General features: G+C 39.5%; 1 protein-coding gene across 1 annotated transcript; it reads left to right on the top strand.

Moving 5' to 3' along the window:
- The first annotated feature begins 2,899 nt into the window (after window positions 1–2,899).
- Window positions 2,900–11,947, top strand: LOC127772565 (probable esterase PIR7A). The gene is made up of 3 exons (XM_052298501.1): window positions 2,900–3,508; window positions 10,642–10,779; window positions 11,481–11,947. Exons 1-3 carry the CDS (start codon window positions 2,900–2,902, stop codon window positions 11,760–11,762), a joined length of 1,029 nt encoding a protein of 342 aa, XP_052154461.1. The 3' UTR covers window positions 11,763–11,947.
- The last annotated feature ends 2,190 nt before the right edge of the window (window positions 11,948–14,137 follow it).

Genomic DNA, 14,137 nt, shown 5'->3' with positions numbered 1-14,137 from the left:
TTTGTAGCGGCAACAACCATAACCACAAGAAAATAAATTCAATGATTTTATTTTCATCAAATAAATTTCTATTTGTATTAGACTAATTGTTGGTCTAATATTTCAAGAGTTGAATTTTAAAATACGTGCATGTTTTATCTAGTGGGATGGAGGGAGTAGTATATGATAAACTCCTGATGATCTAAATAATATGGTAAACCTTTCTCGATCGGTTTTGTTGAGACTTCTTCTTAGTGCAAATACATGCATGGGGACAGTCTTTCCCTTTCCCTCACCAGTTGAGTTTTTTCTTTTAAAATAAAATATTAAGGACCAAATTGAGCAGTTGGGTGAACTTGAAGGATTACATTGGCTATTTAGGCCTTGTGTAGTTGGGAAAATTTTTTGGGTTTGGTTATCACATCGGATATACATACACATATTTAAAGTATTAAATGTAGTCTAATAACAAAACAAATTACATATTTCGCCAAGAAATTGCGAGATGAATTTATTAAGCCTAATTAATCCATCATTAGCAAATCATTCCTGTAGCACCACATTGTTAAATCATGGCGCAATTAGGCTTAAATGTCTTGCAATTTACACGCAATCTGTGCAATTGTTTTTTCCTACATTTAATACTCCATACATGTGTCCAAATATTCGATGTGACAGCGTGAAAAGTTTTGTTTTGGGAACTAAACAGGGCCTTAGCCGATAACCAGTGTTGCCACAAGTGTCAAGCAGTGGCCTATAAAGCTACTCCCCCGGTCCAAAAAAGGCCATTCCTAGCATTCCAAGCTGAAATTAGTGGAGAGTAAAAATAACCAAAATACCCATCATTATCAGAAAAAACAATAATGCTGATAAGTAGGTAAAGGATACTAAAGCGATGATAAAACTTCTCATTTTATGTGCTAAGGGTAGGTATGATGATAGATTTTTTTTTCTTTTTGACAAAGTTCAAACTCCAGAAGTTAAGTTTTTTTTTTTGAACGGAAAAAGTACATCACATTTATTAGTACGTAGGATCTCATCCTCCTATCTATCTATTATATTATTAAAACAGCCTTGAAAGGAGGTACAACGTTCACTGTAGAGGCTAGAAATTCCCACATTAATCAGAGAAAAAGAAAAGAAGAGTCCAAGTAGAAATACAATCTAAAAATAGCTAAAATTCGGAATTAAAAATATGCAATATGGAAAGAGGAGTCCATATATGAACCCAATACATGATTAATTAAAATTCAGAATAATAATAAAATAAATTTCAAAATTAGAAAAATAAGAAAAGAAGAGTTCGAGTAGGAATACAATTTATAAATAACTGAAATTCGGAATTAAAAATAAGGAATATTGAAAGAAGATTCCATACAAGTATCCAATACGAGATTAATTAAAATTCAGAATAAAAAAAATAAACAAATCGAAATTAGAAAAAAGAAAAGAAAATAAGAGTTCAAGTAGGAATACAATTTAAAATTAACTTAAATTCGGATTAAATATAAGCAATATTAAAATAAGAGTACATATAAAAGTCCAATAGTAGATTAAATAAAATTCGGAACAAAAAAATATAATAAAATCTGAAATTAGGCAAATTAAAAAGAGAGTTAAAGTAGGAATACAATTTTGAAACAACTGAAATTGAAAATAAAAAATAAAAATATCAATAGAACATAATAATAAATAAAATAAAATATGAAATTAGAAAAAGAAAAAAAAGATTTCAACTAGGAATACAATTTATAAATAACTAAAATTGGTGATAAAAAAATAATACTAATGAAAGAAAATACCATCTAAAACACATGACGAGATTAATTAAGTAACAGGACTATAAAGGAATAGAGTGGTGGCGGTTGATGAAACATCTAAAAGCTATTAATAAAACACCAAATAGAATCCTAATGACGATTAAAAGGAAGGACGTTGGGCAGATCGTGAAGCAATCAGTCAACACGGTTGGCGGGGACTTCTAGAAAGTAAAAAAAGAACCAATGATAATCATATTTGATTTTTAAAATCTCAATTATAATAAAATGAGACGCGGCGGGCGGGTCGTATAGGAGTACAATGGTAGAGCCGTCGATGGTTGGTGGGTCTTCTTGAAAGTAAAAAATGAATTCCAACGATAGTTGTGTTCAATTTTTTACAATCCCAATGACAACAAAGATTATTTGCCGGATGGGTCATAGAGGAGTATAATGACAACGTTTGACGGGATTTCTAAAAATTATCAAAAACATGAAACCCAACGAGACAATAAAACTCTAAAAACTATAATGTTCAATTTTTAAAAGTTCAGGCTTCTAAAAAGTAAAAAAAATAAACCCCAATAATAATCATGATTGATTTTAAAATCTCAATGACAATAAAGAAGGGCGGTAGCGAGCGAGCCGTAGAGGAGTACAGTGACAACGTCGCTAACGTTTTGACGGAACTTCTAGAAAGTAAAAGATATGAACCTAAACGATAATTATGTTCGATTTTTAAAATAGCAATGACAATAAAGAGAAGATGCAGTGGACGGTTGTGTAGGAGTATAATGGCAGCGTTTGACGAGACTCCTAGAAATTATTAGAAAGAAGCCCGATAGGACAATAAACTATAAAAACTATAAAAACTACAAGTTTTTAAGATCCAATTTTTAAAGATTCCAAGAAGAATGAATAGAAACAGTGGTAGATTGAGCAAGCTAATAAAAAATACTATGACAGAAGTAAGGGGTAACAACTGATGTGTCTTTTAAAAACTATAAAATTAGAAACACGAAGATGATAAGGTTTGATATTTCAAAATCTTAAGTCAACGAGATAACTATTTAATAAATTTTAAGTATACTCATATTAAAAAATATATAATTTTTATATTGACATGTAATCATTTTGCGCGTTTACGAAAAAAATAATTTTATATGGGTACTAGCCGCATAATTGCGCGGGCCACCCAGCTAGTTCCTATATATAATTATGGTGCTAGGCTGCTAATAAGCTGCCAGTTCGCCACAAGCCCACACCACCACGTCATGACGTCCATGTCGTATTCTCTACCGAAAGTGTGCATGATGATGGCCATGGCCATCAGCTGCATGATGATGATGTCCCAAGCAGCGTCGTCGACCGCCGCCATGGCGCCCAGGGACGGCGAGGGCGGCGGACGACGGCACCACTTCGTGCTGGTGCACGGGCTGTGCCACGGCGCGTGGTGCTGGTACAGGGTCGCCACGGCGCTGCGCCGCGCGGGCCACCGCGTCACGGCGCTCGACATGGCCGCCGCCGGCGCGAGCCCGGCGCGCGTCGACGAGGTGCGCACGTTCGAGGACTACTCCCGCCCGCTGCTCGCCGCGCTCGCCGCGCTGCTGCCATCCGGGGACGGGGAGCGCGTCGTGCTCGTCGGCCACAGCCACGGCGGGTTCAGCGTCGCGCTCGCCGCCGAGCGGTTCCCTGAGAGGCTCGCCGCCGTCGTGTTCCTCACAGCGTCCATGCCGCCCGTCGGCCGCGCCATGGCCAACACCACCGACGAGGTAAATTAACATCGACTAGCTAGTTGTTTATTAATGCTTGGCTTAAGCGCTTAACTCGATTTGTTAAACTAGTTTTATCTTAAGATTTATAATGTTAAATTTATCATCAAGAACTTACTTAAGTACAAATTATGTTCGAAGTAATTGAAGAATTAAGTGTGAATTTAACGATCACTAAGTAAAACAAATATATGATAATCTTTTTAAGCGAGGTAAATGAGTAGCCCGTGAGATGGCTCGTTAATTACGGTCTTGAGCAAAAGCTCATCTTATTATGATTACGAGTTAGAGCCGATTGAATCCACGAGCTTTTGAGCTCTTTGGGCTAGTAGAGAGAGGAAGCCTTACTATATCAATCTGAAGGTCATTTTTCTTTTCTCATTCTGCAGCTAGCACGGTTATTGAAATATACCGTATAATGTTTTAAGATTATGTAATCGAACTTTAAAATCTATTTTCCGTTAAAAAAAATTAAAAATCTTACTCCCTCCGTCCCATAATATAAGGGATTTTGATTTTTTCTTACAACGTTTGACCACTCATCTAATTTAATTTTTTTTAAAATTATTAATTATTTTATTTGTGACTTACTTTATTATCTACAGTACTTTAAGCACATCTTTTCGTTTTTTATATTTTCTAAAAAATATTTAAATAAGATAAGTGGCTAAATTTTACAAATAAAAACTAAAAATCGTTTATATCGTGGGATAGAGGGAGTAGATCACTAGTATAAGAAATCAAATATGGTAGCAATCCATGGCTGCGAAAGGGAATCTTTCTTAGCGACATGGACATTATTCTTTTTTGCTCTATCTGCACCTGGCAGTGTTTGCTTTTTTTGAAAGAAGAGCTAGCAGCTTTAAAATATCTTTCACTAACAAACGTGGTAGTCTTACGAGAAGAAAAAAAATAATGTACTACATCCGTCCCAAAATATAGTAATTTTTAGCTATAAATTTGGATACAGTTATCTAGATTCATAGCTAAAAATACTTATATTTTGAGATAGAGGGAGTACTTAATAAAACTTAAATTGCAAATTTATAATCACCTAAATTTGCATATTACTAAGACTTAAATTGCTGGACTACGGGTCTGTTTGGAGGAGCTTTAGATTCTGAGAAGCAGCTGTTTGGTAGCCAGCTTTTGAGAATCTAGAAAAACTCTGAAACCCAGCTTCTCCAGCTTCTGGCTTCTTAGTTCATTTTTCAGAATCTATAACTACAGATTCTCAGAAGCTGTGGACTGTTTGGGGGCCGCTTCTAGCAGAAGCAGTTTTTGGGAAAAGCTGCAGCTGGGACAAGCTCCGCCAAACAGAGCCTACGTAAAATATGTAATTGTAAGTTCATTTTATCTGCAATTGTTGTTAAGTATGATTTTGATACATTTTTATCCAAGATTGAATATTTTAATATGTAATTTTATTTGTACCAAGTTTTAATGAATGGTAAGTTATATTTCATGTTTAGGTTACAATAATTTCTTCAACCTTTTATTTAAAAGAAAAGGGACTTTGCGTATAAATAATTAATAGAAGAGTGGTGTAAAGAATCATGGGATTGCCATTCAAGAAATTAAAAAGTGATTGAAATTGCCTAAAACAACAGTCGAATATAAACATTCCTAAAAAAAAAATACTTCCTCAACTGTAAAATATAAAGCACAACAACCACTAATACAAATACCAAGAAAAAAGTTATTATGACATTATTATTTGGATCACGCCGATAAATACAATACATCCAATAAAATTAGATATCTTAATTTAGTCAAGAAGAAATGCTCAGGTGCTAGTTAATCATACTACTCCTACATGCACGCCACGCCTTGTTTTAGAAAACATTGAAAACAATAGCACGTACTTCTTTTGCATATCTATTAAAAAAAGCTTCTCATTTTCCTTTTGCGTGTGCGAGAGAAAGAGAGAGCTAGACGTAATTAAGAAAGTTGACTTATCTTGATAAGAAGTAATTACACCGGAAGTTAACACAGCCGAGATCGCCGACATGGGCGTGTCTGCTCTCTGCTGGAGGTACGCGTAGTACTATTAGGCCCTGTAATTTCGAGTTTCATATCGAATGTTTGACGGGATATCGAAAAATATTTTAGGACACAAATGAAAAAACTAATTTTATAAATCAACTGGAAACCGTGAGACGAATTTTTTAGTCTAATTAAGCCGTCATTAACAATTATGGATTGTAGCATTTATGGCTAATCATGAACTAATTAGGTCAAAAGAATCGTCTCGCGATTTTCATATAAACTGTACAATTAGTTTTATATTTAATGTTTTATGTATGTATCAAAGATTTGATGTGATGTTTTTAGAAAAAAATTTAGAAACTAAACGAGGCCTTACTCTACTCATGGCTGGCTGGCTGCCTAGCTGGCGCCGCGCCTTATGATAAAACGTACAAGACACCACTATACTCTAAAAATAGTCGAATCCAAACACCACCTTTCTACATGAAGTCAGAACTCTAGAGTCTATTGCATGAATGAGAGCTAATTCGTGAGACAACTATTTTAAGTCTAATTAATCTATAATTAGCATATGTTTACTGTAGCATCACATAGGATAATCATAGATTAATTAGGCTCAATAGATTCGTCTCGCGAATTAGTCTAGGGTTATGGAATGTGTTTTGTCATTAGTTTACATTTAATATTTCTAATTAGTGTTAAATATCCGATGTGAAATTTAGTCCTTCTATCCAAACATGCCCCAAATAAGTACTTTCATCTCCAAAGTCTCATCCACCTCCGAGGACCGCGCTTAGCGCGGGTGGCAGGAGCCAGTGGCTCGCTCCGTGCCGATCAGCATTCGAGTCTTAGACTCAACGCTCGTCCCTCGCCCGGGGGGATTTTTCCCCTCTTTACCCGGGACTGACTTCGGTTGGTCCCGGCTAGGTAATAGGGTACACATGCGTGCGCGTTTAGTGGGACTGCACGTTTTCCGTGCACTAAGGCCTAGTGCCTCCAATCTCATTCCTAACGTGTGTGTGCGTGTGTTGTAGTGTGAGTGTGGTAATTTAGTCGTTTTATCTTTCTCTTCTTATCTTCCACGATCAAAAACTCTATAATTAAGTAGCCATATTTGGGTCGGCTGGAGCACTATTATTTACTCCTCCAGTTTAGGTGGGCAGCTCCATTCTAAATTGATCTACATATTTCATAGGTACACCAAGATCAAGAAAAACTAATAACTCTCTCATACTATATTTACTCTAACAACAAACTCCATGCATGCACCATCCCCACTATTTCTTAGCCAATAGCAAATCAAGATATTGCATGTGGGTTATAAATACTTATGTGTATGGATGCATGCATCAGTGTCTATTTACTCCAATGCACAAATAACGAATAGACTTAATAAATAAACATAAATATGCAGATCATTTAAGAATAACCTTAAAAAAAAAACTATATGAATATCAATATGTGATGGAGGGAGTACTAGCTAGTCCGTGCAATGATTATCATGTATGGATGACACAATATATTTATTACGTTCTGACTTTAGAGTTTAGACTAGCCCACCTAAACAGTCGAATCCAAACACCAACTTTCGACATTTTATCACTACATACTCTAAAAATAGCTATACTTGGTATATAATTTAAATAGTATAAGTAACTATGTTTTACTACCTCCGTCCTAAAATAAGTGCAGCCATAGATATCCGTGTTTAGCGTTTTGACCATCCGTCTTATTTGAAAAATTTATGAAAAATATTAAAAAAATTAGTCACACATAAATTACTATTCATGTTTTATCATCTAATAACAATAAAAATACTAATCATAATATTTTTTGAAATAAGACGAACGGTCAAACGTTGAACATGAATAGTGCTAAAACTGCACTTATTTTGGGATGGAGGGAGTAAGACTTAAAGTGGACTAGCTTTTGATGTGTGCACACACATTTATATCAGAAAAATTAATATAAGGAATCCCGTGGGGCACGAGGGCACATGATAAAACAAGGGCGAACGTTACATATCTCCCATATCCATTTCCCCTACCAACTTGCTTTCTCCCCCACCGAGCAGCAGCGCTTCATCTTCCTCCTCCCTCCTTCCACTCCTCTGCCCCAGTGGCCATCCTCCTCCTCCCTCTCCTCAACTCCTTGATGATCGTCTCCAACATCGACGACATCCTCTATCCTCTTTTCACCCTTCCTACACCAGATCCAGAGCATGTGAGAGAGTGGAGGTTGACAAGGGCATGGGGGCTATAGCCAAGGAGGGAGCCAACTATGGCTGTGAGGTTGGGGGTTGTCATGTATGAGTAGAAGGAAAGGGAGGCGGCGAGGCCGAGGGGGACAAGGTTCTGAGCATCGACATGGAGGTGGAGGCAGCCGGTCTCAATGTAAATGGCAACCTTGGAGTTGATGAAGTGGATCCGAGGTCGTCGGGTTTATTCATGCTCCTTGCTAACCCATCACTTCTACTCGTCAGTGTTGTATACAGGTACATCGCAGCCGATACCTTAGGTATCAGGGGGTTGATACCCAGGGTTTGATACCTCGGGTATCATGCATGGTACCTAGGTACAAGGGTTTGATACCTTGGGGTATCATGCCAGGTACCTTAGGTCTCAGCCAGTACACATATGTACTGTCGGCCCCCGGTTTTTAGATACGGAAAGCCACATGTGTTCGCAATACCAACTCCCTGGATCGGTAGGTTGGCATACACACAATATAATACTGTACAACATCGTTTGCATTGCATAATTTTATAGTTCTCATTGATACAAGGAAAGCCCGAATGGGTTCCCGAATAGACCATAACTGGTCGAGTACAATACCAACATCAAAGCATAAGGTAGGATAGCAGAAGCGAGGCTATAGCGGACCGGCTATATTCCCACAGGCAACAACTAGGAGTTAGTCCCTAGGGCGTCTCTTCCTTCTCTCCCTCCTTGGGAGCGTTTTCGAATGGCACCTCCACATCAACTGGGTATAAGAGAGGGTGGTAAAGCAAGGGTGAGTACTAGCGTACTCAGCATATCACCACTTAAAATAAATGCAAATAATGAATACATGGATACCAGGAAGGGGTTCGAGCTATTTGCGTAAAGCTATATTTCACAAATCATTTCACAAACCTAGGACCTAGCAGTTTTAACCGAAAATGTCGTTAAGTTGAAGTTGTGTTTAATAGTGAGGGTTCATCCACCCACCCCAAGCCTCGCTTGGCCAGGTTTACCCTCACCACCAGTTCATACCATTACTATACTAACCTCCTCGCATGTTGGGCGAGAGGTTACACAAGTCTTAACATCTCTAGTCTAAGCCGTACTAAACTTTATGAGGTTCGATCAATCGTTCAAAGGTCCGTTCATTCGAGCGTTCAAAGCTCGTTCGTTCAAAACGTTCATGTGTTTGATTAGCCGAAACATATGACTGTTCGGGGTTACGACGACCGAGAGGTGGCGCAGTCTCTTGCCCAACCGAGGCCCAGCCGATGCCGGCCGCGGCGGAGCAAGTGAAGAGGCGGCAGCCTGTGCACGGGAGGGAGTGGCGAGGATGGATGGGAGTGGAATGTCGGGGAGAAGGGAGAAGAGAGGGGCGGGTTGCGTGCTTGGCTTTGGCGGCGCTTATATAGGTACCGGGTGAGCTGATGCATGCATTCATTTCATCCACGAGCTTCCGCGCACGTAGGTGAGGTGGTTGACTGTTTGGCGGCGCGGCGGCACGGCGTCACCGATTGGGGCTACCGTGGCGATGCGGGATTGGCTTCGACAGGTGTTGGTTGATGGCTGACACACGGCGCCGTTAGGCGGAAGCTAACCTCCCGCACTAACTCGAGTAATATCGGCAAGGTGGCGGTCGAAGACAGGATTTTCGGGCGTTCGGCCGCCAATCGTGTTTACCGCGTCGCGGTGCGCTGGTGCGCTGGTGGATCCGGCGCGGCTTTTGCTGCCATTTGCTCGGCGGCGTGCGGTTGGGGAGCGACAAAACGGCCAGTGAGGGAGGGAAGGAAGGGGCGGCGGCCAGCGGCGGCGCGCGAACGGCCTCACCCGCGATTTAAGAGAGGGCAAAGCCGATTAAGGGTGGAGGGGGGGAGGGGGGAGGGCAAACATAGACTTCCCTCGGCTAGCCGATTGAGGGAAAAAAGGAAAAATGGACCAAGGGAGGTAAATAGAATTTTCTTTAAAAAGTCTCAAATAGTAGAGGCTAGGTTGAGGGAGTGGATTTGGACTTCGTAGGATAGAGTTGCTCTGAGAGGTAAAATATAAGGATAAAACCCTTTTCGAGGATAGAAAGGATTGTAGAAATTTAAACAAAATTTGGCACTTGGCAAGAAAGGGTAAAATCCAAATCCATAAGTTCGGCATGATGCAAGTTTTTGCAAATTTTCCTGAGGCGAATTTTTGGTCTTCGAATTTTATTTTAACGAACTTTTCAGGGTGTGTTACATGTACCAAGTGAATAGTATCATGTATTAGGTATCGGGTTTGGTACTTATGGTATCAGGTACCATATCAAGGAATGAGGAAGGAGGGTGCGCTCTCATCGTCTGGCTTACCGACAAGTCACATGTCATTGTCTCATCTTCTTTTCTCCCTTCCTCTCGACGCCTCCCTCCTTCCTCTGTTGTTGCTGTGACCGGTGAGGGCAAGGAGTTAGTGGTGCCACTGCTTCATTTCTTTGAAACGTGGGAGCTCAAACATAGGGGAAGATGGATTAGATTTATAAAATATCCTGTTGGAATAGAATCCCGTGCTCTAGCAATCCTCATACTAATACACGGAATCATGTGGTGCATGAGGTACTAGCAAAGGCCCAGACCCATCTTTGCTACGGGTAGCTATGGGTAAAAGAAAATACGATAATATATTTAGATAAAATATCTTTGGTGTCAAATATACAAGCACCGCTTGTTTGTGATTTTAATACATGTATCCACTTTTTTAAACAAATATTCATACTATTGCATAGTATATGTTAAAAAATATGAAGGACTATCACCGCCACTACTATTTTCCATAGCAGTATAGATATTATTACATGTATGTAACTATTCTACGATCACATTATGCACTGTATATTGATGATATACTCCTACATAATTAATTAATTATGAAATTGTTGGTTTCTACTTTGCGATGCAGTATGTGAGCTTTGTTGGGGCAGATTTCTTCCTCGACTCGAGGGTGCTGGAGCAAACGAACCCCGATATCCCGGGAAACCCTGAAATATTCGGGCCCAATTTTATGGCCCAGAAACTTTACCAGCTAAGCCCGCCAGAGGTAATGCCTTAAATCGCAACATGAGGCATCAATTTCTATTTATTTTTTTCTAGAGCAAGAGGGAATTTTAATTTAATTTTTTTATGATACTCTAGATCAGCTCAAATAGTTCGTATGTTTGCTCTCAAACAGATGACGTTATGTACGGTCAAATCTCACTTGTTAAATCAATAATAAAAAAATATTTATATTTAATAGGTGAAAATGGCATTAGTAGATTTGTCATTAAAAAAGCTTCATATGATTATATATGATTATATTTTTAATAATTTGTATAGATGTATAATTTGAGAAAAAACATAAATATTAGGGAAGGACCTAATATCAAATAAATAGAAGGGGTAAGGCTTCAAATTTAAGATGGCTAACCCATCACCTTGTGGAGCTAGGTAGAATACCCAGAACGTTTCTCTTTTTTTAAAAAAAAGAACGTTTTTTTCGAAAAAAAGAAAATGATGACACTTACATTAAGGAATATGTGAATGATCAAAATGATGTTAATTTTCGATTTTCGTAGAAAATTCTTTTGAAAGAGCACATTTTATGGTAAAGCTTCTGCATTCCAAATAGGACTTTAGCTAGGGATGACAAAAATCAATCTCTAATGCACCTACGAATTGACCTGATATATTCATATATATAAATGTTCACTTATTTTTGGATTTATGATTCATATATAAGTCTTTCTTTTTTTTCCATAGGACTTAACCCTGGCGTTGTCGCTGATCCGGCCGGCGAACCGGTTCACCGGCGACGCGCTCATGAGGGACGCCGGCCTCCTGACGAAGGAGAGGTACGGGTCGACGAGGCGCGTCTTCGTCGTCGTGGAGGACGACCACGCCATCCCCGTCGAGTTCCAGCGCCGCATGGTCGCGGAGAACCCCGGCGTCGAGGTGGTGGACATCGCCGGCGCCGACCACATGGCCATGATCTCCAAGCCGGCCAAGCTCGCCGACCTGCTCGTCAGGATCGCTGCCAATTAAAGCACCACAACCTTGAATGCATATTTTGCCAGATTGAATTTCAGAAATAATTGATAATATAATATTATAAACAAATAAATAAGTGTGTGTATATATATATATATATCCTTGTGCCGTTTGGAATCTGTAATAATGCATGTGTATTTGGACACCATCAAGATAATTAAAAAAGGGGCTGCTATGCAAGATTATACAGATTAGATATCAGATCCTAATACTTCTGAGATATCATGTCCTGATACCTAACCGGTATTAGCTGATACTTCTGAGGTATCAGGTGATACCTATAAGGGTATTAGGCGATTTCTTTTACATATTAGGTGATACTTGCGAAGTATCAGGTGATAGCTGTTAAATATCAAGCGATACCTACCACGTATTAGGTGATACTTGCAAGGTATCAGGAGCCGGGAACTAACGCACCGTCGCTGGTTGTCCAACCGTCCATGTCCCACGTCAGAGCTCGTTGCCGGCGGCCGCATCCTCCATTGTCCACGACACATCACAGCTCGTCGCCAACGGCCGTGTCCTTCGTCATCCACGCCCCACACTAGAGCTCGTCGCCGATGGTCACATCCTCTACCGTCCATGCCACGTCGGAGCACGTCGGCGGCGGATGCGTCCTCCATCATCCACGCCCCACGCCAGAGCTCATTGTCGGTAGCTGCGTCCTCCTTCGTCCACTCTCTGGCGATGAGCTCCCTGGCGACACAACAATACCAATCTCCATGGCATACAAGCAGCAATACAAACAATGAATTGGAATCACCTTCTGGTTCTTCACCTTGGCTGGAACTTGCTCCTCCACTGCCGCCTCTTCCTTACCCTCTTCTCCGACTAGCTCCCCTTCTTCGGGTCAGCGCAGCAGCATCCGGCGATGTTTCCCGGGCAGTGCAGCAAGGCGGGCACGAGTCCTTTCTCCGGAGAGCCCCTTCCCCTTCTCCTATGATGTGCTCCCTAACGGAGCGGCAAGGTGAGGCGAGGCAGCGGGGGCCTTCTCCGACAAGCTCCTCTCTCTCTCTCTCTCTCCTCCGCTAGCAAGCTCCCTCCTTCCTTCGCTGCTGCATGCCGCCATTGCGCTGCTCTGCTGCCGCGCTTAGTGCTCTAGGATGAGGAGCAAGACGATACCGTCGCGTGGGCGCTGGAAACAGGATTCCGTCATTTAGCATTTCCGTAAATAAAAAGGTGTCTCTGAGTATCATCAGGAGATTTTCTTTTTTGAAAATGTACATCTTTTTTTTCCAAATCTGCATGACTTGTCGGGTTCAAATCAAACATTTAATTTTTTTCTTCATTTAAGTCTTGAATGCATAGAGACTACAAATAAAACAACTTATTTGAAATAACTAAAATATTAAATAGGTCTAGCTCTTATGGATGGAGGGAATACGTAGAGGGTAGAGTACAATTTTCTATTTCTAATACGAAGGAAGATACAATTTTCTGCAGTATATGCACTCACTGTTAGCAATTAATTAGCACCGTAAGGAAATCACTGTGGAATGTTCAGAACGCTGCCTTGTCCATTTATTAATCTTCCGTTTAGATCATCATTTTAGTTTACTCTCGAAAGTCTAGTTCGATCAGTTACTTGCATGGACGTTACCAAATTTTGGCTATTTTAGTTGGTAATATTTTTTCAGAGATATATTATCCATAATAAATCTACAAATACTTGAGACTGTTATGCTATTTATAATTGTATCGGAGCGAAATAGGCCTACAATACAACTATTAACCTATAAAATTTGATAGGATGGAAATTAATATGATTACTGAATGTTACTAACTATTCGAAAATGAAGGGAATATATTATTCCACACTTAGCCACAAAGTGCCTAGAAACAATTGGGACAGTAAATATTTTAAGGCATGTTCGGTCCAATACACGAATTAATTAATAACTAATATAATTCAACAAATAGCTTGAAGAAATGTTATGTGAGCAGTGTTTATATACAAAATTGTATAAGAAATTGTATTTATAAAAGCCTGATATGGATAATTCATACCTTATCTTAAAAAGAACACGGTCTCATTAGCGTTAGAATCTCATAAATACACGTTATGGTGCTAACTGCCAGTTTGCCAGCTGCCACCAAGGAACCAATCCACCACCTCATCTATGTTACCGTAGTACTCTCTCCGTCCCAAAATAAAATAATCTAATACTGGATATCATATATCTTAGTCTAGATTTATACTATTAAGATGTATCTCATCCAATACTAAATTGGTTTTATGAGACGGAGGGAGTATCTTCTAATGAAATTGTGCAACACCTCCACCCAATAAATATGAGGAAAAAGTCTACTTTTTTACATTTCTAGTTTGATTCTCGTTCTTTGACCACAAAAATCAGGGACAGAGTTAA

Source organism: Oryza glaberrima, chromosome 5, assembly GCF_000147395.1.
Source record: "Oryza glaberrima chromosome 5, OglaRS2, whole genome shotgun sequence".
Taxonomy (NCBI): Eukaryota; Viridiplantae; Streptophyta; class Magnoliopsida; order Poales; family Poaceae; genus Oryza; species Oryza glaberrima.
The sequence above is the reverse complement of the archived record's forward strand: the minus strand, read 5'-3'. Positions and strand labels throughout refer to the sequence as shown.